This window comes from Phalacrocorax carbo, chromosome 1 (assembly GCF_963921805.1).
Source record: "Phalacrocorax carbo chromosome 1, bPhaCar2.1, whole genome shotgun sequence".
NCBI lineage: Eukaryota > Metazoa > Chordata > Aves > Suliformes > Phalacrocoracidae > Phalacrocorax > Phalacrocorax carbo.
In genome coordinates, this window is record NC_087513.1 from 55,995,848 (window position 1) to 56,022,770 (window position 26,923).

Here is a 26,923-nt window from a genome sequence, read left to right on the forward strand (position 1 = left end):
TCAAAAGCTGTGTATTTCCTGCAAAATTTCATTGGTGGTTCCCACATCCCATTCCTAAGTGACATACCCAACCTATTCCCCATGACAGCCCAGGTTGGGACTCCCCCAACCCCAGGGGGAACACAGGGTGGTTTGTTCAGATTGGGAAGGCTTTAAAAGGTGAACACTTCTAGCCATTTAACAACCATGTGGGGCATGGAACTGTTACAGCAAAAAACAGGAGGAACAAAGCCAAAGGCCTTTGGAAATCACCATCCTATAAAAAGAAGTGCCCCTACAAGCCCAGCTGTTTGACAAGGCTGGGGAAAGGTGGTGGCCCGAGGAGGGGAAGAGAAAAACGCAACGGCTTTGCCCTGAAATTAGATCCTCCCACACTGAGACATCTACTGAAAGTTGGTGGTAGGCAGAGTTGCCATGACAGGCAAGCAGGCAGGGGGAGTGAAGCCCCATTACATGCCTTTGATTGAAAATCCACACACACCCCATCACGGTCACCCCATCACGGTTTCCCCAGGAGCACAGGGCCCTCCCAGGGGGTCAGTTAGGGATGGGCTGAGGTGGGACAGCTCTCATGCTCATTTGACACAGACCCTCCACACTTTTTCCACTTGTGCTTCATTGCCTCCCACAGCGTTTTCTTCTCTCTCCAGTTAAAGGCTTCACTTGCCTCTTTAGAAGGGAAAAGAGGAAGACTGGGTTAATTAATCCCTATCTCTACCCTTCCTCTCCTAGACCACTGGAGAAAAAAGTTGGCAAGCAAGGTTTTTTTTTGGTTTTGGTTTTTTGTTTTTTTTTCCTGTCATGAACCACTGTGCACAGCAGGAACTATTTTGCACCACAAGCTCTCACCTGGAAACTTGAGGGAAGCGTGGCCAAGGCAGCCATTTTGTGGCCAAGGCAGCCATTTTGTGGCCAAGGTGGTGTCCTGGTCAGTCACCATTTCCCTGAAGGGTTTCAGAAGGAACTTGCCCTACAGCCAGCCAGGCCCTGCTAAGGCACCAGCAGGCAAGGCACCTTCTCACCTGCAGAGAAGTTCACAGAAACTTGCTACAGGAGTTTTAAAACTGCTTTTCATCACTGTTGCCACACTGACAGACCTTTCTGATTTTTGTCCTGAATTTTGATGGCCAGTCTGAGGAAAGAGAAGAATGTTACAGGTTTGCTGTAAAATGGGAAGTAGTATTCTCCACCTTATCTATTGCATTCTTGTGATATTAATCAGAACTGGCAAATAGACAAGTGCCCAGGAAAAGCCTGTTGCACACCTCAAAAATAAAAAACATCCCCAAACTGAACAAAACAGTTTCCTTACACCTACCCACTTACAGCCCTTTTCTCCTCCCCACCTTGCCTAACCCTCATGTTTTGGTGATGTGGAAAACAATACACAAGCCTTTGGCCTCTTCCTCAAGTTTAATTCACAGGGCTTTAGGGTACAGATTGTAGAGCAAATTTACAGTAGGACTGCTAAAAAAATTTAAAAATTTAACTGTGCATCATGTCCTCTGCAGTTCTGGGTTCAAAAGCAAGAAATGATGACACTCAAAGAGGTCTCTGGCTCCCTCAAAAGGCATCATCATCCCTTCCCCCCTCCCTCCCTTTCCACCCTTACTGTCCTGGCTTTCTCAGGGGTTGCAGAGCCTAGAGCCGGGAGCACATCACCAGATGTCCTACAAGGGCAGCTGACTTCCTGACACATGTGACCTGCACACATCATCTCAGACTGCAGCTCACCACCTGTAGCCACAGCTGAGAACCCAAATTGCCCCTTCATGCTCTGGCAGCCTCTTTTCCCATTGGGAGCTCCTGCTTGGAAAGGTGCCCACAAAGCCAGGCACACAAAAACCCAGCAGCCACCCTGGTCATGCTCCTCAGCACGCCTGCGGCCTTTCTGGAGTCCGTTTCCCAGGGCTTAAAATTACAAGTCTGAGGGAAATTTTCTTGCACACCAGGAAAGCAGAGTTGTGACGTTGCAGGGCTGTCTGCCTCAAAAAGGGAAGGCTCAAAAGTCTTCTTCCCTTTGCCAGGACCTTCCCCAAAGAGCGGCAAGGTGAAGTGCAGGCTGCTATGGGCAGCTGGGGGATACTCCTGGATCAGTCTGTGACCTCCTGCTTTATGTCGCTGACAGGAATGGGAAGCTCTGTGGCTCCAAAATCTACTACCGAGGGGTCGATGGTTTCTTCCTTTACCTGCACAGCAATGACTAGCAAGAGACAGAAAGAGAGAGGGAAAAAATAAGTAAAATCAACCTTTGCTCTACCTGCAGCACTCCAGAAACAGCTCTGTTCATGCAGATACTCAAAATGCCCCAGGTTTCCAGCCCACTTCTTGAGGTTCCCTGACCACAGGCAGACTTGCCTTGCTGGCACAAATCTATCCATGGTCACAGGAGCAAACAGGATGGGACTAAATCCTGGCAGCATTCAGCTCCCTGCTCCCAAGAACAAATTCCCCTAGGGCAGAGGGAGGAAAAGCCAGTGTGGTCCATCCTCCATCTGCCTGGTCCACACAGGGGAAATTAAATCTTCGTGAGCAATGGGGACCTTCATGAAGCTCCAACCCCATGTGCACAAAGCACCTCACCCACCCTCTTCCCCAACACCCACTAGGGTTGGCAGGTGACCCATCCATCAGATGCTCCTCTGGTCACCACACCTCTTGGTGCTTAGCACGATGGGCTGTGTTCACATGCTACGACAGCCCTTACAGGGACTGGGATGCAACAGCATATTTTTGATACGTATGTCTTGACCGTCCTCTCTAAATGACCTCACACAACCAGACTGCTCAGCAGGGCAGCCAGGCCCTCAGCAGGCATCAGCAGTATCAACATATCCAGCTATACTGGTGTCATCAAACCTCCTCAGGAGGCAAAACTTCCCAGGGAAAGCCAGCAAAGGCTTTCTTCCACACTCTCTGTCTCTGGAGGAGTGGGGAAGTCATGTACTGCCTTTCCCTGCCTGGGGGCACCCATGACTTAACAGCCAAGAGGCAGCACTGGCCTCATGAGGGCTAGTGGCACACAGGGTGTATGCAAGACAGTTGCGTGTGGCTGCTGGGTAGAGTAACTCAATCCCTTACTCTCGTCAGGTGGCAGCTCTGGCAAAGCCTTGCTGGTAGCTTTTGCTTCTCGCTTCATCTTCGGGGTGGAAGGCTTCTTGACAGTCTGCTTGATGTTGCGGGTTTTGGCAGGTAACTTTTTTCCTTAACAAAGAGACAACAGAGCATGGGGAAAAGCATGTTTCTTTTCCCCTGGAAAATCAGCAACCCTGCTCCACTGAGAAACCACAGGCCAGGGACCAGCACAACTGACCAGCAAGCTACCTGGTCATTAGCTGCCAGCTGGTTATTCGACAGAAATGGCCTACTGGAAAAAAACTCTACAGTCATCATCTCAAAATACGCTCCTCCATGTTCTCCTTCATTAAAGGCAAGGCACTTCAGCGTGTGCTTAACTTCCCAGGAGCGGGTCCTGCTGGAATCAGGCCAGAGTCAGCTTTGCTTACCTGTCTGGGTCTAGTCCTAGGCAATGGGCATGGTGGCTCCAAGGCACGGACACTGTAGTGTTAATGTTTTCATTTTTAGCTGACGTTTTTATTTAGTTTTAATGTCTTTATATTCTTTAGAGGTCCTTTCCTCTCCACCCCCCAAGGAGGGAATTTCTTGCCTTTCTACACATGATTTGCCACAGCTACTGCAACAATGATGACAACAACGACAAGATGAAACAGTAACATGATCCAGCCCCACTACTGGCCTCTTCAGCCATCTTAAGGCCTTCTTTCGCTCAGCATAAAGCAGGCAGGTTTGCTCTCCAGCTACCCTCCAGCTGCAGCAAACAATCTCCCTCCAACCACAGACACAGTGGGGAAAGCAGCACAACCTCACGCCTGGAAGCAAGCGCCATCTATACCTTGGCCAACAGAAAACAGACTGCAAAACAGATCCTTCCCACACACATAGCTCTCTGCTCTCTTAGGCAACAGGGGCAGTTAAGAAGGATGAAGCTGTGTTGCCAAACCCACAGCTGACTGAGGGCATCCACAGCAAGACAAGGCCTCTCTCTCCTGCTCTGACGGGACATGGACAGGGTTCCTCTAACTGGGCCCAACCTGCGAGCGAGCGGGAGGGCACTAATCAAACATCACTCACTCTTCTTTCCATAGGGTTTCTTCTTCTTCTTGGGCACCTCCTTGGCCTTCACTGGAGTTGTGGGCTCTGTCATGGAGACGAGAGGGAAACGAAAGCCAAGTCCCATAACCAGTAGGTAACTGGGATGAAGTGACATAAGCGAGAAACAAGATATACCCGTCCCCCCGAGCCAACGCCCTCTTCCCAAGACAACCAGCCGAGGGGAAAGCATGGCTCTAGCGCAGTTGCTGTCTGTGCTTCCAGGCGAGGGTCCAGGGTGTCAGGCTGGGGCAGCACAGGGGAGAGAGGCCCAGCAGAGATTTGGCAGGGGCAGTAAAGAAACAAGATTTGTAGCTTGGGACAAGAAGGAAACATCTGCAAAGGTGAGGCAGTGGCCTCCCTGCGACAAGGATGGAATAAACTCAAGAGGGATGCTCTTGCCTTTTACAGACAGAGTCAGAGAATTGATGAGAAAAAGGGATCAGGGGCAGAGCTCCCCCTGCTACCTGGCTGCGGTTGTAGGTACACTTAGTAAAAGGGAGCCGTGTAGGGATAGGACCACCTGGAACTCTATCCAGCTTCATCAGGAGCAATTCTCTGTTGGTGTGCAGGTGGGGGAACAGAGGGAAAAAACAGAGCCAACCTCAAATCTCAGGCTGTTTTCTCCCCACCACAGACTCCTCCCTCCGCCAGCTGCTAGAATGTGTGGCAGCGCAGGAAGACTTATGGTAGCCAGTGCAAATCAAAGAGGCCATTTTCTCCTCCCTACTAGGCCCCAGAAGGAGGAGTCACTCACAGAGCAGGAGGAAGGAAACCTTTGCCTCTAGCATTAGAAACTAGAGTCAACTCTTCACTCACCTGGAACAACAGGTGGTTGAAGCTGGTAGCCTGTCAGCTCGCACCACCCCACAGGATAAATGTCTGGAGACTCGCAGTCCACCCACTGGTCATACTCGTTGTCCCAGCCATCAAAATGGATGCTAAGGAGACGGTGGACTACACGCTTCACTGTGGCCACGCAGATAAGCCGGGGCTCCATCAGATCCACTGCTTCCACCTTCATGCCTGCCTTAAAGCCATGGTTCGGGCAGTCCTGGGAGCAGAAGAAAAAAATGAAAAAAGAAAACCCAAGGCCATTACACCCAGTCCAAACCCGCAGCCAGCCACGCAGCCTATGACAGCTACAGGTTTGCCTCCAGCTTAAAGCAAGCAGAGAGAATGAGCCCACAGTCATGCAACAGAACCAACCAGTTGCGTAACAGAAGGGGGCATACGTGAATAAGATCCAAGGCCAGCTGTCCCCTTAGTGAATCTCAGTGCAGCCTTTAGAAACAAGATCCTGACCTTGGGGGAGCAGCAGGCAGCAATTAAGGGACAGCCAATCAAACACTGAGATAGCCCTGGGAAATCAGAAGGATCAGTACAGGCCCAGGTGCTGCAGCATTTTTGCTGATGCAAAGCAGACCCCACCACCCAAGTGCCAGCCATATGTCCACAGGCAATAAGCGGTGCAGAACCCACCAGGAGCCTGGAGCTCCTGGAAACACTACAGGATCACAGGTCACACTCAGAGGGACCAAGATATCATTACATCCACAAAGGCATGACACTGCAGGTCCCAAATGGCCAAATGGGGGCTTTAGTTGGAAAGCACACAATTCCATGCCTTGGGCTCTCCTTAGAAGTGTTGACTGGCAGCAAAGAGCAGCCCAGAAGATACACTGGATACTGTCAACCCTGACTTAGTGAGGCTTTTGATACTGTCTCCCATAAGATCCTCATAGAGAAGCCAATGGAAGTATGGGCTGGGTGAAGAGACAGTGAGGTAGACTGAAAACTGGCTGAGTGGCTGAGCCCAGAGGGTAGTGATTAGTGGCATGAAGTCTAGTTGGAGGCCAGTAATTAGTAGTGTACCCCAGGGGTCAATACTGGGTCCAATCCTGTTCAATGTCTTCATTAATTATCTGGATGACATGACAAAGTGTCAAACTCGGCAAGTTTGCTGGATACAAAACTGGGAGGAGAGACTGACACACTACAGAGTTGTGCTGCAATCCAGAGGGACCTTGGCAAGCTAAAGAAACGGTGCGACAGGAACCTCATGCAGTTCAACAAAAGGAAATCCTGCACAGAGGGAGGAACAACCCCAGCACCAGCACATGCTGGAGGCCAAGTGGATGGAAAGCCGCTTGGCAGAAAAAGGTCCTGGAGGTCTTGGTGGATACCAAGTTGAACATGAACCAGTACTGTGCCCTTGGGACAAAAGACAGCTAATGGTATCCTCAGCTGCTTTAGGAGGAATGTTCCTAGCAGATCATGGCATCTGATCCTTCCCCTCTACTCAGCACTGGAGAGGCGACACCTGGAGTGCTGTGCTAGGTCCAGACTCCCCAATACAAGAGAGCCCAGCAAAGGGACACAAAGATGATGAGGGGACTAGAGCATCTTCTATATGAGAAGCTGAGAGAGCTGGGACTGTTCAGCCTAGAGCAGAGAAGGCTCAGGGGGATCTTATCAATGCATGTGAATATCTGAAGGGAGGGTACAAAGCTGGAGCCAGGCTCTTCTCCGTGGTGCCCAGGGACAGGACCAGAGGCAGTGGACACAAACTGAAACACCAGAGGTTCTCTCTGAACATCAGGAAACAGTTTTTTACTGTGAGGGTGACTGAGCACTGGCACAGGTCACCCAGAGAGAGGGGGTGGAATCTTCAACCATGGAGATATTCAAAAGCCATGTAGACATGGTCCTGGGCAACCAGCTCTAGGTGATCCTGCCTGAGCAGGGGTGTTGGACAAGATGACTTCCAGAGGTTCCTTCCACTTAACCATTCTGTGACAGCCAGAGATCTTGTGCTTCTCCCTGCTGACGACAAGCATCTCTATACATCTTTTCTTCCTGTAAGCACTCACTGTGTTGAAGAGCCGTGCTGGAACAGGTCTTGATTTAGTCTTTTCCAAGTAACTTTCCCAGTCGAAGGTGTGTGCATCTTGCCCTGCAGCAGGAAGAAATGGTCAGCAGAAGAAAGGCAGTCACTGGGCAGACCAGCTAGAAGAAGAGGCAGAACAGGCAGGAAGGAGGCATAGCAACTGGTTGCAAAGCAGTTTCATTAACCAGCACATGCAGCCTGATCTTGGACAGATCCCATGGCAGTCCAGCACCAGGCAAATACAGAAAAGTGCATGCTGCAACTCTGAACGCCTGTGTCAGTCATATTCAGATCATAGAGAAAGGTGAGGAGAAGCAGCAGGCAGGAAGAAGTATGTTCAAAACATACCACTAACACCAATCTTTCTCCCACCAGCAGGAATATCAAAGGAAGACAGAATAGCACTGCACAAAAGTGCTACAACACAGAAATTCAGAGCAGGCCTTTTTGGATATGGCCAGATGAGGCAGTAAAAACACTCCTAGGGCGATTGCCTCTCAGGATTTTGCAGAAATATTGGTCTCAGATTTATTCATACAATAACAGAGGTGACTCCTGCCACTTATGTACTGAGTCACGCAGCAATGGCTCTACTTATCCCTTTCTACCCTCCTGTCCTTTAAACCTTTGATTCTGTTCAGTTTGGGGATTGTACACCTCTCCCACTGATCCACCAAGAGCTAACCACCATGCCATTAATGCCCTCTGGAGATGTTAATTCCTTCCATAAAGTACCAAGACTTGGTATACGGGCAGAGCTCAAATGGACTGGCTCTCTGAACCAGTCCTATCTCCCTGAAAACAGGCAGACTGGGACTTTGTGGTTGTGATTCATCTAAATCCAACACCTCTCAGAAAAGCACAACCCAGCACATTCTGCATGTGGGTTTGTACCACAGGGCAGAGTCCAAATCTCACCTTTTGGAGGGGTCAGATCAATGTCGTTCTTCTGACAGAAGTTGACAGGGAAGATGGCGTGCGAGGAGGCATGATAGCAGAACCAGTCAGAGCCATCAGCAGATGTGGATCCATCAATGCTGATCATGAGATATCCATCCAAGAGGACCTGAGATGGGAGTGAAGGGCGTGAGTGTAGAGCTTCCCTTGCTCTAAAGCCTTCCTCTCAAAGGATCCTTCCAGGAATCCCCACAGATGGATCACAACTGCCACTAGACAGTAAAATGCAATGTTACACGCTCCAAGGCATGCAGTAACTTCACTTGATATGTTAGTCAACACAAGCTAATAATCCCTAAAGCAGCAATTTCTGCAGGACTGGGACCAACACTAACAGCCTTGTGAAAATGACTCAGCCATAAACAGTCAGGAGCAACGTTCTCCCTCAGAAACATACTTTATTGGCAGACCAGAGACCCCCTACACCAGCCATATCATGAATTTGTTACTGGGCAGAAGGACAGGGCACCACCTTCAGACCTGCCAGCTCCTGAACAGCAACAAGACTTGTCCCACCCTGTCACTCACTGGTAGTTGGTGCCTACCAAATGTGGTAGGCACATCTGCCCCAACCTCTTCATACTTCCAAGCAATGGCTGAAGGGAATAGTTTACAGGCACAAAGAGCTTTCCTAGCATCCCCCTACCAAACCCCTCTGCTTGGGTTCTACAACAGCAAACAGCTTCTTGAGGGAGGAAGAAAAGCCCAAGCTGATGCTATGCTTTAGGACATGTAATACCCCTCACTGAGGAAACCTGACCAAGCAATTTACTTCCCAACACTAGCACAGGAGTAGAGGTCACTGCCACCTCATCAAGAGAGACTGCAGGAGACAAGCCCATCCTCAGCTTCCTACACCAGTGAATGCTGCCCATACAGATACACTCCATTCCCCACACAGGTCACCCCACAACTCTTCCCTTCTCCTTTCCCCCCTCAAGGCAGTGCTACAGAGGCCTTTCTTTATGCACTCCAAGCACTGGAGAACAATCTTCCCTACTGCATGCCCCAGGGTGAAGGAAGGGTGGCTGCCAGTCACACACACACCAGACAGTTAGCTTGCAGACCAAGCATGCTCACCTTCATGCTGTCCACTTAGGCACATGGGGACAACTGCTGGTCTCATCAGCTTCTCAGACCTCTGAAGTAATGCCCCAATTTCCTCCACACACCAGCTGCCTACCTCTCTTGACAACCTGCTCCTCTCCCTCATGCAAAATCCTATCTGGTCTTATTAATTTGCAAAGACCAGAGGAGGAGCTGGGTTATCCCAGGTAAACACAGCAGACCCCCTTCTACCCACTGAACTTACCTTGCAAACAGTGGCCACGCAAATGTTGCCCAGATTCAGGGGGTCAATGGCCTCCAGTTTCATGCCTTCCTCAAACCATCCACCTTCAGCATAGACAGCTCGTACCTAAGGGAGACTCTGGTATACCATGTGCTGCTGTCAGGGGTACAGGACAACCCCAACCCGACATCATCCGCACCAATTGCAAACAGAATTAGAGCTTCTTTACTTGGCTCAACCCAAGTTGGGAGGGGAAAGAAGGAAAATTACAAGAAATAAAAAGAGGCAGCCAAACCAATGCTGTATTGTGTCAGCAATCTCCTGCCAAGGCTCTGGTCAGTCAGAGAGCCAGGTCCAGCACTCAGCCACTGCTCCACAGCAAACCATGCCTCCTTCTCATCTCAGTCCTTACCAGTATGATTCAGCCCCTTGTCTGAACCGGTCTCTCCCATGCAGTTGCCTTCCCTCTCCAACTCAAGGTTCCAAGCAACTGCTCACCCTTCAACTGAGTACCTCAATCTGTCATTGTATTCTAGTTCTTCCATCTTTCTAGTTTGACTTGTCCCTGCCCAACCACAGCCTTGACACTCCAAACACCGTACTGCTCTATAGCTGTAAGAGAGACAAACGAGCCATCCTCACCAACCCACACAGCAGCCTATACACCTAAGGAAGGAAGTGGTATCATTGCTTCCTTTGCTGTGGCCAACACAGAAAGGCAGACTTATCCTACCTTCTTGAACAGATAGGGGACAGCATCACAGTAAATCTTCCGGAAGGTGGGATGGTTTGCCATGTCACTGCGTTTTTCTTCTGTGATGAATGAAAGAAATAAAGAGAGGTAAGAAACCTGCGGCAACTACAGTAAGAAAAAATACTGGCTATTAATTATCTGGTGAGAGCTCAGCAGCTGTAAAAGAGCTAGATCAGACACCATGAGAAGTGTAATAAGAAAAACCCAGGTCAGTCCCTCTACACCTTCCCATAACATAGGCTGTGATGCAGCACTTGCTCAAAAGCAGATGGATGATCCTTCTGAGTGCTAGTGATAACACCTCTTCGTGCAGCTGTAATCACCAGGGAGAGACAGCAAGGAAGGAAGACACAATCAAAAGGATAAGCAGGGCTTAAGTCTTGTTTTTTTCTGCCAGTCTAAGCTGATCAATTCTTCTCTGTAAAGTCCAGAAAAAGCACAACCTGATGGCATCCAGTATTACAGAAGTCAGCATGAATTTCCTCAAAAAGACTAGAAACACCTGTGACGTTGCAGACCCTGCATTCTCCCACTGTGGGGATAGACTACCTGCTTCAGGCAAGAAACCCTACAGTCCCCCTTGTCCTGACCAATGGCAGCAGATCGCTGGGCTTTTATCTATGCAGGGGGAAAAGCAGCAGACACACAACTGCGCTGACCTTATCTGTCAGGTGTTGAGGCAGCTGCCCGGCTCCCAGCATGTCAAGACTCGTGTCAACAGCAGGGCCCAGGCATCTCATAGCAAATCAGAAGATGCTTGTGGTGGCCTGATCCCTACCTGTCTTCTTCATGCTGTGGCCCACTCTCCGTGACCAGCCCACAGGATGGATGAGGGGACTCCACATATGGCACCAGAAGTCATCATCGCTGTCGCCGTCCTCATAGAGGAGTCTCAGTCTGCCCCCAATCACTGTGTCCACCACTGCCATGCGTGTCCGGGACACATGGTTCTTATCCACCACCTCCACCCGCATGCCCTGCCGGAATGGGTACTTCATGCTCTCCGCCATCTGGCAACAACCAACAGAGGAGGTGACAATCACACTTGGTGTTTTCCTTATCCAAACACTTCAAAGGACAGCCTTTCCCAGAGACATGCTGGCCAACCCCTACACTGCCCAATGCTGACTGGGAGACACCTCTGGGAAGGGACGCATGGGACTGGGTTCATCAGGGTGACAGAGAGCTGCCAGCCCCACACATGACAGCACGGTTGGGCACACGCACCCTAAGTCTCCTGTCTTGTGGCCCTGTAACAGCTACTCCCACCCTTGCCCAGCAGCTGTGCTCAGCCAGCACCTTGTGTGAATGTTCGGAGTGTGAGAAACAGATGCCACTTCTGTTCAGCAGGAACTGAGTGAGGAATTGCATGTCTTTTTCAGCCATGAAAGAGACCATAAGCATTTCAAGGCTGGAAGCAACAAGATTTCCGGTTGACTTTAAAAGAGGTCAGGTCCTTTTTACTCAGATCAGAGGTTGAGCAACATGATGATGTATCTGCCAGCTTCACCTCCAGTGCCAGAGTTACCCTGCAGACTGACCCAAAGGCACAGGCACATGAGAAGAGCCACTAGCTGCCTTCTGATTTCTGGGGGTTTTTTTTTGTGTGTGGTTTGTTTTTTTTTTTTTGAGACCTTCAGTTTGCTGGTTTATAAAACATCTGACATTTTGTCATTGGAGATCCTAGAATGCTGTGCAGCAGCTAAGAGCCACAACTCAAAACCAACTCAGACATCCAAACTAACCTACATGTGAATCCAGAAGAACTTTTAAGGGACAATCTTCCCCTTTCACCTCCTGTTCATTAGGTAGGAGTGGATATGCTGGGAGCAGAAAGATACTGACAGCACCTCGCCCCCTTTACCACTTCCCTTCCATGGTGAGCTCTCAGCTACAAACTGTGGCACAGGAACAAGCAGCTATGAACACCCTCTCAACTTTCTGAGGAGCAACAAGGGAAACACAAACTACGTAAAGGTCTCCAACTCCGTGTCACCAATTACTTCACGCACAGGAAAACCCATCACCTACCTTCCTGCCTGCTGTGCCTGTGACCATTTTCCTTATCTGTGGCTTACAAAGTTGCCCAGAAAGTTGCAATAAAAGTTGCCCAAAGTTGCAACAAAAGAGTCTTTCCTCCCTGACAAGGCCTAACCGTAGTGTAGGCTACATGAACAACCACAAGAGCTATAAAGCTGGCAAGGCCATGGCACAGCTGCTTCCATGCACTTCGAGTGAGCCTGCACCCTTCTCACACCCTGCAGGCTGCTGTGCTACCACCTCTGAAGGCAAAGGTTTCTGACTTGCAGAGCCATTCTGCAGCACTGAAACAGGGCAGGGAAAGGCCAGGCTGAAGCTGCATTGGCCTCTCCCTTCAGCAAAAAACAAAGAGAGGTTGACATGACAACAGCTTTTAAAGCCCATCTATGACAAAGGAGAAATAGTTGTGCTGACAGGGCATAAGGGCTGTACCGTTACCTACAGCGTCATGACAGGTGTCTCACTGCCCCTGTGCTGCCCAGGTTTCAAGGGGACACATAGAGTAGTTGCACAGATCAGAACCAGAAGAGATGTGTTGCCACACACATCTCTTGGCTTCAGCTTCATTTACATACATAAAGTGACAGCCTGCCACATTTACCTTGATGTGGAAATCCACTGGGATGGTCCTGGCTCCCACCAGTTTTTTCATGAGGTAACTTCTCCAATCAGTGTACTTGGCATGGATAGCTACATAAGCACAGGGGAAAAGCACATGTTTATGACGGAAGGAATTACAGCACCACCCTACACCTTTCTTCCACTCCAAGAGTCAACCTGCATTAAAAGGCCTTCTTCACATTCAGATCCTGTACATACACAACTGGCTGCAAGGGATCACCATTACAGAACTGACTGGGCCAAGCAGACACCCAGCTCCACCAATCTGGAGGTGCAAGTGGTGTTAGAGCAAAAACACACACACCATACCAAGCAAACCTTAGCGTGCCAGAGTTCTGCTAAACCGGCATCCCTTTCCTAACTGCTAGCTAAGTAGTGACTGGATCCAGTGTGCTCCCCAGAGACACTGTCCAGGATGTAGGACCAAAAAGTTCCCCCAAAGGTTAAGCCTAGCCACTGTGTAGGTCAGAAGGAAGAACAGCCACCTGCATTAGCCTCTGTTCATAGGTCTGATACCAGCTTTGCATCCAGCACACCCAGGGTCAACCACAGAGACATGCAGAGGGAGCAGTCCAAGAACTCTCCAGCTTCCCAAAGAACTAACTGTTCCTTGTAACTCAGAGCACAAATGGAGCTGTGGTCCCACATACAGTGAGAGCACCCGTCCCACTGTGCTAGGCATAAACCAAGGCTCCTCCATGCCCACGCATGTCCTGATCCCTCTTGCCCCATACTCACTTTGTGGTGGTACCAGGATTTTGCTGTTGATCGCACACCAGCCAATAGGGTGAATATCCACTGTGCCCAAATTGCACCAGAAGTCATGGCCATCATCATTCTCAAAGCCCTCATACCGCAGAAGGGCCCTGTACCCTGCCAAGACAGAGCAGACAGTCAGAGAAAGGCATTAGAGTGCAAGAATTTTTCCTCTCCCCATTGGGCACCACAGGCTTAGTCCCTGCAGCATGGCCTTCAGAGGTCTGCATAGGTTATCAGAGCTTCCCCAGCCATTCTGGAGGCAGAATCTCCCTCACAAAGAGCCCAACAACCAGAACAGGAACCAGATGCTGGTTTCCTCCTACCCCTGCACCGTGGTATTTCCTGTTTTAAAAGTGTCTCAGCAGATGCAGAGCTCCAAAGAGCTGATGCTTTACTTGACCAGCTACATTTGGCTCTCTAAAGCTTCTTCCCTCAGAGGTTAGCCTTCCTCAGCTGTCGGGAATTACACTGGAGACATACCTACAGTCTGGATGACGGATGCAATCCAGTACACGCGGCTGGGGAGCACGGCATCACTGTTCAGCACTTCCACTTTCATACCTTTCACCACATCATCCCACTGATCGAAGAGCGGCACCTGAAGGATTGAGGCAGCCACGTTGGGAGAAGGACATTGACAGAGCAGGACTCAGGCCACCGTTCTAGCTCTCAGAGATATGTTTTAGGCAGCTACCCTTTCACCTTAGACCCAGGTTTGCATGCCTTACCCTTCCTATACGTGCCAACAGCTTGAAGTGCCACCAAACTGTCCCAACATCTCACTGGGGTGTTCACAGAGGATCCCAAAAGGCATTGTATAGCAACACTTAACTATTTCACTGCCAGCTGTCCTATTATCCCAAAGTAGCTGCTGCCATTCCTCTACGGCATCAAAATCCCTAACCTTCAAACTGACGTGTCTTCCTTACCTATCCTCAAGAAAAATAAAATTTTGTTAGTATTATCACAGATCACAACTCAAAAGGAACAAAACAACTGAGTCTTAATACAGAGTTCCATGTATCTGTCTCATCTACTTGGCCCACAAGGACTGCAAATCAGTATGACAGGAACCAGACAGGCTGGATGGGCAGCTACTACCTGGCCCACATAAGCTGAATTCTTCCCTGCACATCACCCTGGACTGTGCTCACCCGCACGAACCGCAAAGGCAACTGGGAGCCCTCCACTATCCCCCCCAGTCAGAAGTAATTCTGTCCCCAGCCAGCACTGGGCCATCACCACCACCAATGCTTCTACCAAGTCCCCCTCTGCTTCCTCCCCCAAAACTACTGGTGCCTCTGTGGGACTCCCATTCTTAGCTGTGAGAAGCCCCAACTTCTTTCCTTGCATCAGCTGGGGCTTGATAAATAGCTCCCCAGGTGTCTCGCCACCACTTGTCACAGAAGGACAGGAGAGCCCGATGCGTATGAAACGTCCCATGTGCACTGTGAGGCACAGCAAAGAACAACTCACATGTTTGAAGCAGCTGACAGGAGCTGCCTTGAAACCGTGCTCCTGCAGGTACTTTCCCCAGTCAAAGCCCAGGACGAGTGCTATAAGCAGACATGAGAGACAAAAATCGGGTGAGATTATAGAAAAGGCACAGAGTGCTCAACTACCTCTGGACTATAGCTTGCAGCCACATTACGACCCAGCACACAGGACTCTGCACTCCAGTGCGCTTTCCCTGGTGGGGAACTCAGTCCTACGAGTGCATGGGGATCAGCAATCCACATACATTGTTTCAATGCAAGGCAGCATATCAGAGGGGAGGAAGACTACAGAGCTTACAGCCCTCCAGGTGTCCACATTTTTGTGACTCCAGTAGCTGCATCTCCTCATGCCTCTTACACTCACCATCCTGGCCTGTCAGCGTCCCATCTGCCAGCTGCCCCGTGCCCTGTGAATGGAGGAAGGCCCCAATCTTGGCTGACCAGGCTGCCTTGTGCAGGACTTTAGCTTTCTTTGTTGGTGGCTTCCCCTATAAAAGAAGGAGCATTAGGAACATTAGTGGCACAGGAGAGGAAGTCAGTCCCTGCAACTGGTCAGCAGGGCATATATCTCTTCCTTGGGACAATTTTCAGGCTGCTACAGTTTTTACTAATGCTCACAGAAACAAGAAGAAACAGCAAGTAAAATATCAATGTGTCCTTCCTCAGCTTCTAGGGAGCATCACCTTTCAGCTGGCATGCGTTCTCTGGGGGTTTCAGGTAGGAAGAATAAGCCACCGGTAATGGCAGTCTGATCATTAATTGGAGAGCAACCACCTACCCCTGAATACAGGCACATCCTGCTCCATCCCCAAGGAAGAAGGAAGGGGTTTGACTCACCTGCAGCCTGGCCAGGATGCTGGCCTTCTTTGAGTTTGAGGAGTAGCTTCTGGAGCAGGAGACGCTGCAGAAACGTTTGGTCTTGGAGAAGAAAGCCTCCCTGGTGCCCACAATGCCACACATCTCACACACAGCTGAGAGGAGGAAGGCATAAAAATGTGAGCAGTTGGCACAGTCAATACACTACAAGGACAGAGCTGAGCCCAGGTAACCCTCATTACACATTGCATTTTCTGGGCTACTTGGGGGAGCTGCTGTCTCAGTCCAGTGCTGCTCCCAAAGCATACTCAAGGTGCAGTCATATACCCTTTGGCTCCCCCAGCCCTTGTTCTTCCCATCATGCATGTGCTTTAGGTAGCACAGACAGGCAGTGCAGTACCTGGCTCAGAGCCGCTGTCCTCTGTGAGCCGGCCTGTGGACAGCTGGTGCACAGGAGAGGTTGGAAGCTCTCCAGCTTCCCGGTCTGCCATGTCATCATCACTAGACTCATCCAGACAGGAGCTCGTGTCGCTGCCCACGCTACTGTTGTAGCTCCGGAAGCTGTCATAACCCCCAAAGATGTCCAATTCATCCTCCTCCTCATCGTCATCACCTTCCTCCTCCATCCGCTCCAGAGATAAAGTCTTGTGGCAGAAGGTAGACACTGACTGAAAAAAGGGACAAACTGCTTCAAAATAAACATTTTACACCACAATCTGCAAGAAACCTGCCTTCATTGCCAAGGGAGGGGGCTCCTAGACCGGGGAAAGGCCTCAGGGTGAGTAATGAGTTCACGTAACAACACCAAAGACAGGAGTCTGAGCCCCTAGCAGGGAAGCTATTACCCTCCATAACAGGTCCCTTTACAGGTATTTCACAGGATGCATTCTGCTTCCCAAGAGCAAACAGCCACAGAGCTACAGCTACATAGAAAAAAAGTTTGAGGAATGTGGAGGGAATCCAGGGAACTACACTGCTATGCTGACAAAGACAGAGAAGACTGTGTCCTTCCAGGCACCTTCTCTCCCAACAAATATTCAGTAGTGCAGACACCATCAACATTAAAGTCACCGCAAACTTGAGCACAGAGCACAAAGCTGCACTCTCTGGCCACCAGAGCTCACAAGCCAGTACAACCTGGATGTCAGCAGGACAAACTCAACTCTGAGGAATGTTCATGTTCGTCAGAACCTACAACCAGATGCCTCCATAACTAAACATCTTCAGTAACCATTTGGACTTGCTGTTACAGCAAGAGAGCAGAGAGGCAGTGGTTGAAGAAAGCACAGGAATCCAGTGACTATTTCTCAGGCTAGAAGAATCTTGAACCGGGCTCCAAATAAGCACAAAAGAAGCTGGGAAAAGGTGTTAGCAACTCATGAACGAGCAGCAAGAAGTCAGCATCCATACAGGGAATGATGGAACAGAAAGGCAGATTAGAACAGCCACATGAAGCACCAGGATACAATTGTTCATCCAAGTGGGCAACAGCAGAAATCAGCAGCAAGTCCATCACCTTCCAGTGCTAAAAACCCTCTGATCCATGGCTCCTGGGTATTATTATAAACACATGAACAGGAAGATCAGGCTTTGCTCCCTGCTGTCTCCCCACATCCTCCCTTTCACACAAAACAGACCCAAAGCACCCCAAAGACAGAGTTGCTCTCCTACAGATCCACATCCTCAGACAGCATTCCTTACATCTGAAAGGCCTGAACTCCTCAAAAAAGCATATTCATCTCTTTCTCACCCCTTTCTGGGGGTGCACCTTCCCTCAGCTCATAGGAAGTGAGCATCTTTGGATCGTTGCTCCTCCACCACACGCGACTGAAACTTGTGGACAAGTTCCCAGGGCTGACAAGCGGGGACAGCACCACCCGCAGCCTGCTCCGAGAGGCGAGGGGGATGCAAAGGCCCACCCGGCCCGGGTCGGACCCGCTGTCCCCTCCAGCACCACCCCCAGCAGCCCGGAGGCGGGGCGGACGGCCACGCCGGCAACCACCACAACGCGACGGCCCGGAGGAGGCTGACGGGCGTTCCTCGCCCCCTCCCAGCCGCGGGCAGCCGTTACCCCCGTACCGAAGCCGTTACCGCGCTAACACGGCCTGGGCCTCGCGCCCTCCCTCAGGGCACCGGGCGGCCCGGCCGGCCGCCCCAAGGCTTTCCCCGGCACCCCGCGGGCAGCTCCGTGGCTGCGGGAGCGGACAGCCTGCCTCCGGCCCCGGAGGCACCCCCAGCACGCCGCAGCATACCTGCCCCCGGTCCTGCTCCATGGCTCCCACGACGCCGCTAGCCCGCCTCACGCGCGGGGAGCACCTTCCCACCTTCAACAGCGCATCTGATTGGCGGGAGCGGAGAAAAGAAAGCCAATCAGCAAGGAGGTTGTTGTCTCCCCAGCGGGGCACGACGGGAGCTGTAGTTCTCTTCCCGCCGCCGACGCGGCGGTGAGGAGAGGCCGTGGCGCCTCACGGCGGTCCCACCCCAGGGCCGGGAGAGCTGGAGGGTCCTCACACACACCCCCTTCTCCTAGTTCTGAATTAGGTCTCTCAGCCCCAGAAGCTTGTGTAAACAACAAAACAAAACCAACGAAAAAAAAGAAAACACAAACAAACCCCCCAAACTTCAGTCCTACAGACGGATTTGATGCCCCGTAACATCAGTGTTACAGTGTCAGAAACAATATGAACCCCACGGGAGGTGGACATTTGGGGTTGTGTGTCTGAAATGTAACTGAGGATGCACACGGCTTCCTAAAAACCTTGGTAAGTGGGCAAAGATTTGGTTTTAAATGGGAGGAATACCTTCAGTATGGCAGGTATCTGATGTCAGATTAGCAAGGCCTTTGTCCCTGTCCCGCACCGCTGACATAACCAACGTGTCACCCAGGCTGGGGAACTGTCAGCGGATGCTGGTAAGCGCTGCAAGCCAAGCGGGGTGTGGAGGACAGAGAGCTCACTCGTTTGCTCCCACCCTGCCCTGCCATGTGCAAGAATCACATGGGAAATAACCCACAAAAGCTAATGCCACTGCTCCCAAAGTCCTCAGAGGATCAGCCTCAGAGATTCCATCCATAAATAGATATTTTATTCAGCAAAGAAAGTATTACCTATGCAAAAGAGGCCTTGAAGTGCTTGCTGTGCTGTGCAATTAGTTTTTAAATTTTTACACATTTATGGCATAGCTTCTTCATAGCACAAATCCTTCTTTCCCTTCTGGCTTTTTTTTATCCCATGGAAAAGTAGTGTGGTCTTAGTCTTACTGGTAACAACATCCCTCATCCTAGCTTGCTGTCAAGAACAGCCAAGAAGCAAGTGTTTCTCCGTATGGCTCTGGCATTGATTCTCTTTTACACAAAAGGTAAATCCCCTGGAGTTAGTGAATTATTTCCCATACTATTCCTTCTAATCTGTTATCACCTTCATTGTGTTGGCATTGTAAAAAGTGTACTGTGTGCACTTGATCAGCAGATTTCCATAGTGTCAGAGATCCTCCAAGTTCAGGTTTTCCTCCAGCACTATTAAGAAACAGAAAATTGCTTTTAAAGCATTTAAATAATGTAGTTGATAATGAAATATAACATGAAGGCTGTTATTCCCTTGCAAATACTGCTAGACAGTGCACTGCATGACAGACAACAAAGCTGCTTCCAGAAAAGACACAGATACAAAATTAAAGGCTCATTAAATCTTTCTACTGCAATAATCTTTCATGTAACACATTATGAGCTCTTGCTGGCGTGCATCTCTGCTTCCTTCCCAGAGCTGAACAAGCAGCACTACTCCCACAGGTCACATACATGCTGGCTCAAGGCTTCTTGAGAGCTTAAGCAAAAATTAGTTCTGTCTTGGCACAGTCGGGCTTAACAGCACTCCCCATCCCTTGGCTGTTCATTTGTCATTACGGCTCTAAATAAACCTTTTCAATAAATAATAGTATTTAAATAAGTTCATTTTAATTTTAATCAAATTCAAATTGATTAAGGAATACTTATCTTCTCTTTAATAATAAAGTCTTTGTTATGTAACATTAATCGTAATATCTTTGTAAAGCCAGCTCCTTTCTTTAGGGATATAACAGCAGTGACAATCTCAAGAAACCAAACACCAAAACTTAGATTAGACTTCACTTTCCCCATCTCCTTTCCTACTGCTGCTCTGGGCCTGGTCTCTGTTTTGATGTCATCTGAAATAAACATTTTAGAAAGGTCATTCCAATAAGGATACTGTCAAGTGAAAGCACAGAAGGAGCCCAAGATGCAACGGGAGTGATTATTCCTGCAGGGCAGAGGCCAGGCTGCTTTCTCAGAGCTGGACACAAGCACTCAGCTCAAAGCTGTGCAGCTGAGGACGCTTTTTGTACTTCAGCACCAGCCCTGTCCCTCATTGCTACAACTTCCTTCAGGAGGCTGGCAAGCTGCCTCTTTGTGCTTGTCTGCTGGCACTGTCCCCTCACCCACGCTCTGGGGTGAGAGGCTCATGCTCCAGGGCCCCAGGATTCATAAATTCATCTGCTGCTCCTCCAGAGCCTCCTTTTTTTAGTTTTCTACTCTCTGTCATTTCAAAGAGCTTATGAGCATCCTGACAGTCCATGAGCTTAGCTTCACCTCTAGCACCAAGTGGCAGCCATTCTGGTTACAGGGCCAACTTCCAAATTCATGAGTGCAGTGGGAAGTGGCACACTGCTTTAGTAATGCTTTTCCTCTTGCTTCCTATGCTGACAAAGTAAGAAAACAAAAACCATCGTAAGGGTTTAATTTCCTTTCGTTCAGCACTGGGGAAGGCAGCCATTTTGAAGAAAAAATGTTTATAGACTTGTAACCTTTGGTCATACCTTCATGCTAGTGTCCTTTGAAAAAGGAAAGTAAGTTGGAACAGCTCAGCAAAACAACAGGCAAAGAGAAGAAATTTAAAAACCCATGTGTGGTGCTGAACTTTTGGCAGACTAATTTTACAAAGGTAACTGTGCAATTAGAAGAGGGAAATGGTCACCACCGTGATGACCATGACAGCACAGGATTCCCGTGCGCCAGGTAGTCAGTAACCCAACTGCTCTTACTTGCAGACATCCCTGGCTGGGGCTGTCCCATGTTGGGCCCTTGATTCATGGCAGCCTGGAGCATGCCCGGAGCATTTGGGATCATGTGTTGCTTCTGCAGCCTGGTTCTTCGTTTCTCCTCCAAGTCCTTCTGGACCTTATAGATCTTCTCCGCTAGCAAGTGATAGTACTCTGCCTGTTGGGGAGGAATACACATCGGGAAATGAGATGACACATATTGAGGAAAGGCAACAGGGCCCAGTGACCCAAGCTTGGAAAAAAGAGCCTTACACACACACGTCTCGGCTTGGGTATGGGTGACTCTCCCTTTGCAGGGGCTGCAGGGCAGACAGCAGGGCAAAAAGGGCCACTGCTCAGGGCACTGCTCAGGGCACTGCTGGCAACCACTATGCCAACACTGGACATTTCTCTTCTCGTGTCTAACCCTTCTTTGGGAAAGTCACAGTGAAGAGCTTCACGCTGCCTTCAGGGGTCCCCAAGAAGTCTCAGGAACAGCACACCCCAGACGGGGACACCAGCACTAACCCCAGTGATCTGAACACAAAGCAGCAGGCAAATCTTCTGACAGGCTGTGGCATGGTTACTGCTCCTGGGAACACTGCCCCATGTAGATGGCTTGAGTACAGAGTGGGACTCTTCCAATACAACGGTCCCAAACCAGCAGGTGCAGCTCCGTCTTTTGTGGTTGTGCTTTCCCTTCTCACAGACCCTGACAAAACTCACTCCCTGACCCCTTGGTTTTGGAGGCTGGGCTTTCTCCTGCACCATGCACACACCTCAAAGGCAGCAACTTACCCAACAGGAGATTGTTTTGATACTGGCTACTCAAAATTTATGAACAAGGTGGTTTCGGAGATCCTGAATGACTTTTCCATGACACTGCTTCTGTCTGCTCCCTGACAGGACAGAACCTCCTGATCCTAGACCGAGCATCTCGGGGTTCATGGTGACCTATGCTGACCAGTTTACCAAGGGAAACACCGAATCCACAACTCCCAAGCAGAAAATGTAGAGAAAAACTCTTAAGGGCAGGGACATTTCCTGTTGTGGAAATGGCCAAGGATGGTGCCCGGCACTGCCCAAAAGCCAACACCAGCCCTGAGGCAGGGAGGGTCCCACACCATTATTATTAGTTTTTCACATTTTAAATCCCCCCTGTATTGATTTGGGATCCTCAGGCAAAATCTTACGTCACAAGTGCAAGGCAGCCAGTGTGCCGGTGGTGTTTCCTCAAGAGAAGGCACATCTTGCGCTGTGACAGAAGGGGTGACAGCCTACTCAGAGCGAGGAGATTTAAGCCATTTCTGTTTCTTAGTTCTCCCTCATGGGCTGCAGAACTTACAGAAAACCCTTGTCCAATCATCCTTAGTGTCACATTGGTGTTGTGATGTATTTCCAAGTAATTTGTCATTAAATCACACAGTGCAATAGACACAGCAATTAAACGGTTTGTGTGGTGAACAAATAATCCAACCCCAGACCCAGCAAGCACCCCAGTTGAGGGCACAGATACTAAGTTAGCCTGTCCTTTCTTGCTATTTTACTACCATGCTAGCTCTGCCAGTATATGTCAATACAGCTCCAAGTACAAATAATAATAAATTAAAAAAAGAAAATGTCCAGACTTAAAAAAAAAAGTCCGATTCCAAGGCTGTCCTGAAAAGGGGAAAGCAGAGTTAACTGTCTGGGAGATAAACGTCTCAGTTTTAAGTACTTACCCCGTACCAGTCCCCCATGAAATCTGGCTTTTGTGTGCTGAGCTGTATGCCTAATTCATTCCTCTGCAAGCCTGGGAAGCCATGCCTTGCCAGGTCACCTCCCCCAGCAGAAGGGACAGCCAGGAGAAACAGTAAGTCCAGCTAAAAGCAGAAGATGAGATGTTGCAACATCCATATGGCCTGCTGCATTATGTGCAGTTTACCAAAGTGGAAACCCCTTAACATATGCTTTCCCAAGAGGACCCGGTGACAGAAAAAAGGCTTGAAATCCTTCAGTACAAGCTCAGACTGAGAAAAAAAGGGAGCAAACAGAAGAGCACATGAGGTCTTTATTTTTAAACTCATGATTTTGGGGTTCTAACTTCTGGTGGCTCTAACCCATCCAGTGAATACAGTTACAAGCCATGGCAGCACAGGTGCTATTAGACCCAGGTTACACCTCAGGCTGTCCTAGCTTTCAGTTGACAGGCCTGGTGAGGTACCCCAAACCTCTACTCACCAGGGAGACATTGTACTGGGAGCTTGTTTCAGCTTGTTCCAATCTTCACATCTTATTGATGGAAAAGGAGGAGGGAAAACCCCACAAAATCATCCTGGAAAGAAGCCTTCTGATTGTAACTCTGCACCCTATCCCAGTGCTGGACAAAGATTTGCTTTGGAATAATAAATCTTGTTCTCCCCTTGATTCCTCAGAGCCAACTGAATTGCGGGAGAAACAGCTATAAGCTTCTGTAATAAGAAACTGGCTAAGTCTAACAAGGAAGGGAAATGCATTAATCTCACTCCCTTGCCACCCCACCTGCCCATGCCCCAGCAGTACAAACACATTAAAAGCCTCCACAAGGCTATATAGGTGCCTGCCTGACTATGGATAACTGCACAGGGCCTGGTGGTGTACCCTGGTGCAGTTGTAAACGAAGGCAAGCAGAGGGCACATCTGCTGAAGCCGAGTAGAGGCCGTGGAACGAGCAGGAGGGAGCCAGTTTCTCAGGTGGCTCACAGACATCTCACACTCCACAGCGTGGTCATTGCAGCAAGAGAATCAGGGTCTTCCCAGCATGTACCTGATCTTTTAAATTTATTTCAGATATTTACATACGTTTGGGAGCACTGAGCTGCAACTCAGTGCAACTTGCAGCACAAAGACATGTCATGAGAAAATGAAACGTTGCAAGGTAAGATAAAGAAGGCCTTTGTAAGAAGTTGGGTCTTGCTGAAAAATGTGACTCTTCTTAATGGAAGCCATGCACCACCATTGACCCAGGATGTGCATAGACAAGCCCAGATGAGGATGGAGATAAAAGGGGGAGAGAAGCCACTGCTTTGATAAAGTAGACGAGAAGTATCACAAGAGATTGGCCTGGAAGCCTCCATCATGGCACAGCAACGCATGATCCGAGGAAGAATCCGGCTTTAAAACAAGGCACTTGTTTTATTGCACTGCTGATCATTACAGGATGGATGTAGAGACCAGATTCCTGAATTCCCCTTCCAAACAGCCATAAGAGAATGAGGGTGCCGTAGGTACACGCTTTGAGTTGGGGGTGGGTGTGTGGTGTGTGGCATTTATCTTCAGCTTCACTTCTCTCCCCAGCTGGTCATTTTGAGAAGTGGCTTCTCTGGTCTGGCTGCTTTGGGGCCCCTGTCTCCTAAGCCAACACCACCATCTGCAGACCACTGCCAGACAGGCAGTGATGAAGTCCTGCTGCCTGAGCACGATCCTGCAGGACATTCATACCAGCCTCACCTGCTGCTTTGATTGCTGTTTTCCACTTTGTACGGGGCAGTTGAAGCTGCAGGGTGGCTCCTTGCGACTCCAGATAAGCACAAGCGAGTTATCTCATCTCACCTCATCTTGCAGGTTGCAGAACACAGGCTGGGCTGAGCAGCGTGTGCTGTGGGTTTCAGTGGCAACGCTAAGCAAGGATAGAGACTTGTCTTGCCCGTGGGTTTGTATGACTCAGTGTAGACCACAGACTGGAAGCTGTTTGGGATACCAACTTAAAAAGCAAGTCCCGATCTTTGGCTGGACAGAGATGTAATCTCCACTGGGGCTGTCATCAAAGCAAATTAAATGCTTTGCTTCAGCACAGTACTGACCTAGCACCACAGCAGGTAGCTAGTGCCTCTCCTATGACCTGTTGTCAGCTCTCCTTCCCACAGAGGAACCTTTCACATCTTCTTACAACAGAAAAGAAAAAGTGCTGCTCCATGAACCAAGCAGGCTGCATCAGTTGTCTAAGGACGGGCATCCTTTTCCTCCCCCACATCCTCCCATGTGCTCCTATAATACCCTGTAATACCTTTTCAGGCAAGACACAGCACAGGGTCTACAATCCAGGGGAGGAAAGACACGGGTTACAGTAGGTGGACTGAAAAAAAAAGATGTCGAAGATACCAGCCCCAAGGGTTTTCTTTACAGAAACTTGAAGTTGCTGACCTGCTGCCAGAACAGCAGACCGCGTTTGCACTGGAGGAACATGGGATTCCCCTACCGCTGGTGTTGCTCTATCAAAACAAAGCACAGGAAAAGCAAATGCCTGAAGGACCTTTAGTTTAGGGAGTTGGGGTTGCTACAAGCAGAAAATGGGGTCCAGGCTTCCAGTGCTGTGTTGCAGTCCCCATTCCTGCCCCACAGCTCCTACCCCTGAGGCCACTACTCCCGTTAGTAGTGTGGAGCGCTGAGCTCTAGCTTACCAGGCCTCATTTCCCAACCAAAATTTAACACGCAAGTCCTGCCTTCCAGCCTTTGGAGATCCTTTTTATATCTGCCGTCTGATACCCCTACATCTGAGCCCCTGAGCAGCCCCAGAGTCCCACTGTTGTGACTCTTCCTCTACAGGGTAGACAGCTGTACCTGCATTCTTTCCCCATTTTAGAAAGGCTACAGCAATGGTGTGGGCCAACAAAGACAACGAATAGCAAAAGTGAAGAAGGAAACAAACCTAGGTGAAGGACTCCCCACTTTTCTGGGCAACAGACGCTATGCCCTTTCAGCCAGGGAGCAGAGTTCTTGTAATGCCACTGTCATCACTTTCCCATTCCTGCTATTGCCCTGGGGACTGCAAGGGCATGGGGAGAAGCAAAACACCCACTGACAGAGCTCGAGGTTATGTCCCACATAGCTCTGTGCTCCCAAGGTATGCCAGAGCCTGCCACCACCCAGCACACCTGGGAAAACAACAGTCTGAGCCACACCAGCTTCACCAGGATCTACAAAGGGCTTCAAAGAACTATGGCAGGTGGTGCTGGTAGTAACTCCTCCACCAGCCCTAAATCCACCTCACTCCCTGCAACAGGGAGTGTAGACTGGAGCCATGGCTGATTGCACATTGGCAACCCACAGCACTGGTTACAGAACAGGTTTCCCTTTCCAACATCTGCCGTGCACAGGATCCCTGCTGGGGGGTTACAGCCAAGACCCTGTTCTAAGGGAGTGCAACTAAGGCAACTCAAGCAAGTCATCAAACCCCCTTTTTTCTAAATGAAGTGCCAGACTGAAGTCGGACAGGCAGATTCCAATGCACACAGCATGCCTGTCAAGTCTGACGGAGCAGCTCTGTGGCTTTTCAACCGCAATGTAGGCATAGATCTGCCGAAACCACTGCAGATGGAGCCCGTTGTGCTCTCACACTTTCAGCGGCCAGGCTAGGCTCTGTCTCAGGCTGGCTTCTGTAGCACGTGATCTGTTTTGACAAGCAGAGGGAGGAAATGGCTCCTTGTGCAAACTGACATTTACCCAAGGGTTGTGTTGTATGAAGGCAGCTGCTGAGAGGGTTTCTAAAAACAAACATTCCCCAGCCAGGGCAATGTGTGGCTGTTCTTCAAAGAAAAGCTCATTTTAAGGGTAGGAGGCTGCTTCACACACTTAGGTAGAACCAGTCATTAGGAGCAGATTCTTCTGACCATGGCTGTCTTTCAATATAGGACCAGCTCTAGACTCATCAGAGAGGCTGGGCCAGAGTCACTGAGTTTGGTTGGAACTGGGAGCAGCACAATCAAGGACATGGTGTGTATAAAAAGGCCATCTTGGAAACAGGAGGTGGTGTTTCTTGCAGAGGAACTAAGTGCGTATCAAACACCGGAAGAAGCACAGGAAAAGGAAGCAGAAGCTGCGATGGCTGTCACCATCATGTCGTGTACCTCAGCCTTGTCATGGTGCTGCTGCCGCCTGTAAGAGGCCACAAGCCCTGCGCTGTGTGAATAACTCGGGCCCTGTCAGGCTCTGTCTGGGCTTGTCTTGGCCTGCCAGGAGCTGTGTTGTAGCTCATTTTGCTGTTACAACAATTGCCTAATGACCAGGTGACTGTTACCAACATTGTTTTAGCTTTTGTACAACTATCTGGTGTGACACTT

At 49.7% G+C, this 26,923-nt stretch overlaps 1 protein-coding gene across 2 annotated transcripts; it reads right to left on the reverse strand.

The window, feature by feature from the left end:
- Positions 1-1,629: 1,629 nt before the first annotated feature.
- L3MBTL2 (L3MBTL histone methyl-lysine binding protein 2) lies at positions 1,630-18,122 on the reverse strand. Of its 2 annotated transcripts, XM_064453641.1 has the most exons (17): positions 18,047-18,122; positions 16,195-16,462; positions 15,816-15,949; positions 15,343-15,466; positions 14,959-15,038; positions 13,963-14,080; positions 13,462-13,596; positions 12,704-12,792; positions 10,841-11,072; positions 10,042-10,121; positions 9,330-9,434; positions 7,979-8,126; positions 7,044-7,126; positions 4,990-5,224; positions 4,153-4,218; positions 3,082-3,204; positions 1,630-2,203 (listed from the first exon to the last, which is right to left on the reverse strand). In XM_064453641.1, the coding sequence occupies exons 1-17, from the start codon at positions 18,065-18,067 to the stop codon at positions 2,094-2,096; spliced, it is 2,151 nt and encodes a 716-aa protein (XP_064309711.1). In that variant the 5' UTR covers positions 18,068-18,122; the 3' UTR covers positions 1,630-2,093. The 2 variants fall into 2 exon arrangements, with proteins under 2 accessions (XP_064309711.1, XP_064309721.1); XM_064453651.1 differs by lacking the exon at positions 4,153-4,218.
- Positions 18,123-26,923: the final 8,801 nt, after the last annotated feature.

Coding starts and splice junctions, on each gene's coding strand:
- L3MBTL2 (XM_064453641.1), bottom strand. CDS start 18,067: ATGGAGCAGGACCGGGGGCAG. Junction 16,463..18,046: donor TGGAGCAGGACCGGGGGCAG/GTATGCTGCGGC, acceptor CCCTTTTTTCAG/TCAGTGTCTACCTTCTGCCA. Junction 4,219..4,989: donor TCAACCACCTGTTGTTCCAG/GTGAGTGAAGAG, acceptor TCTCCATGACAG/AGCCCACAACTCCAGTGAAG.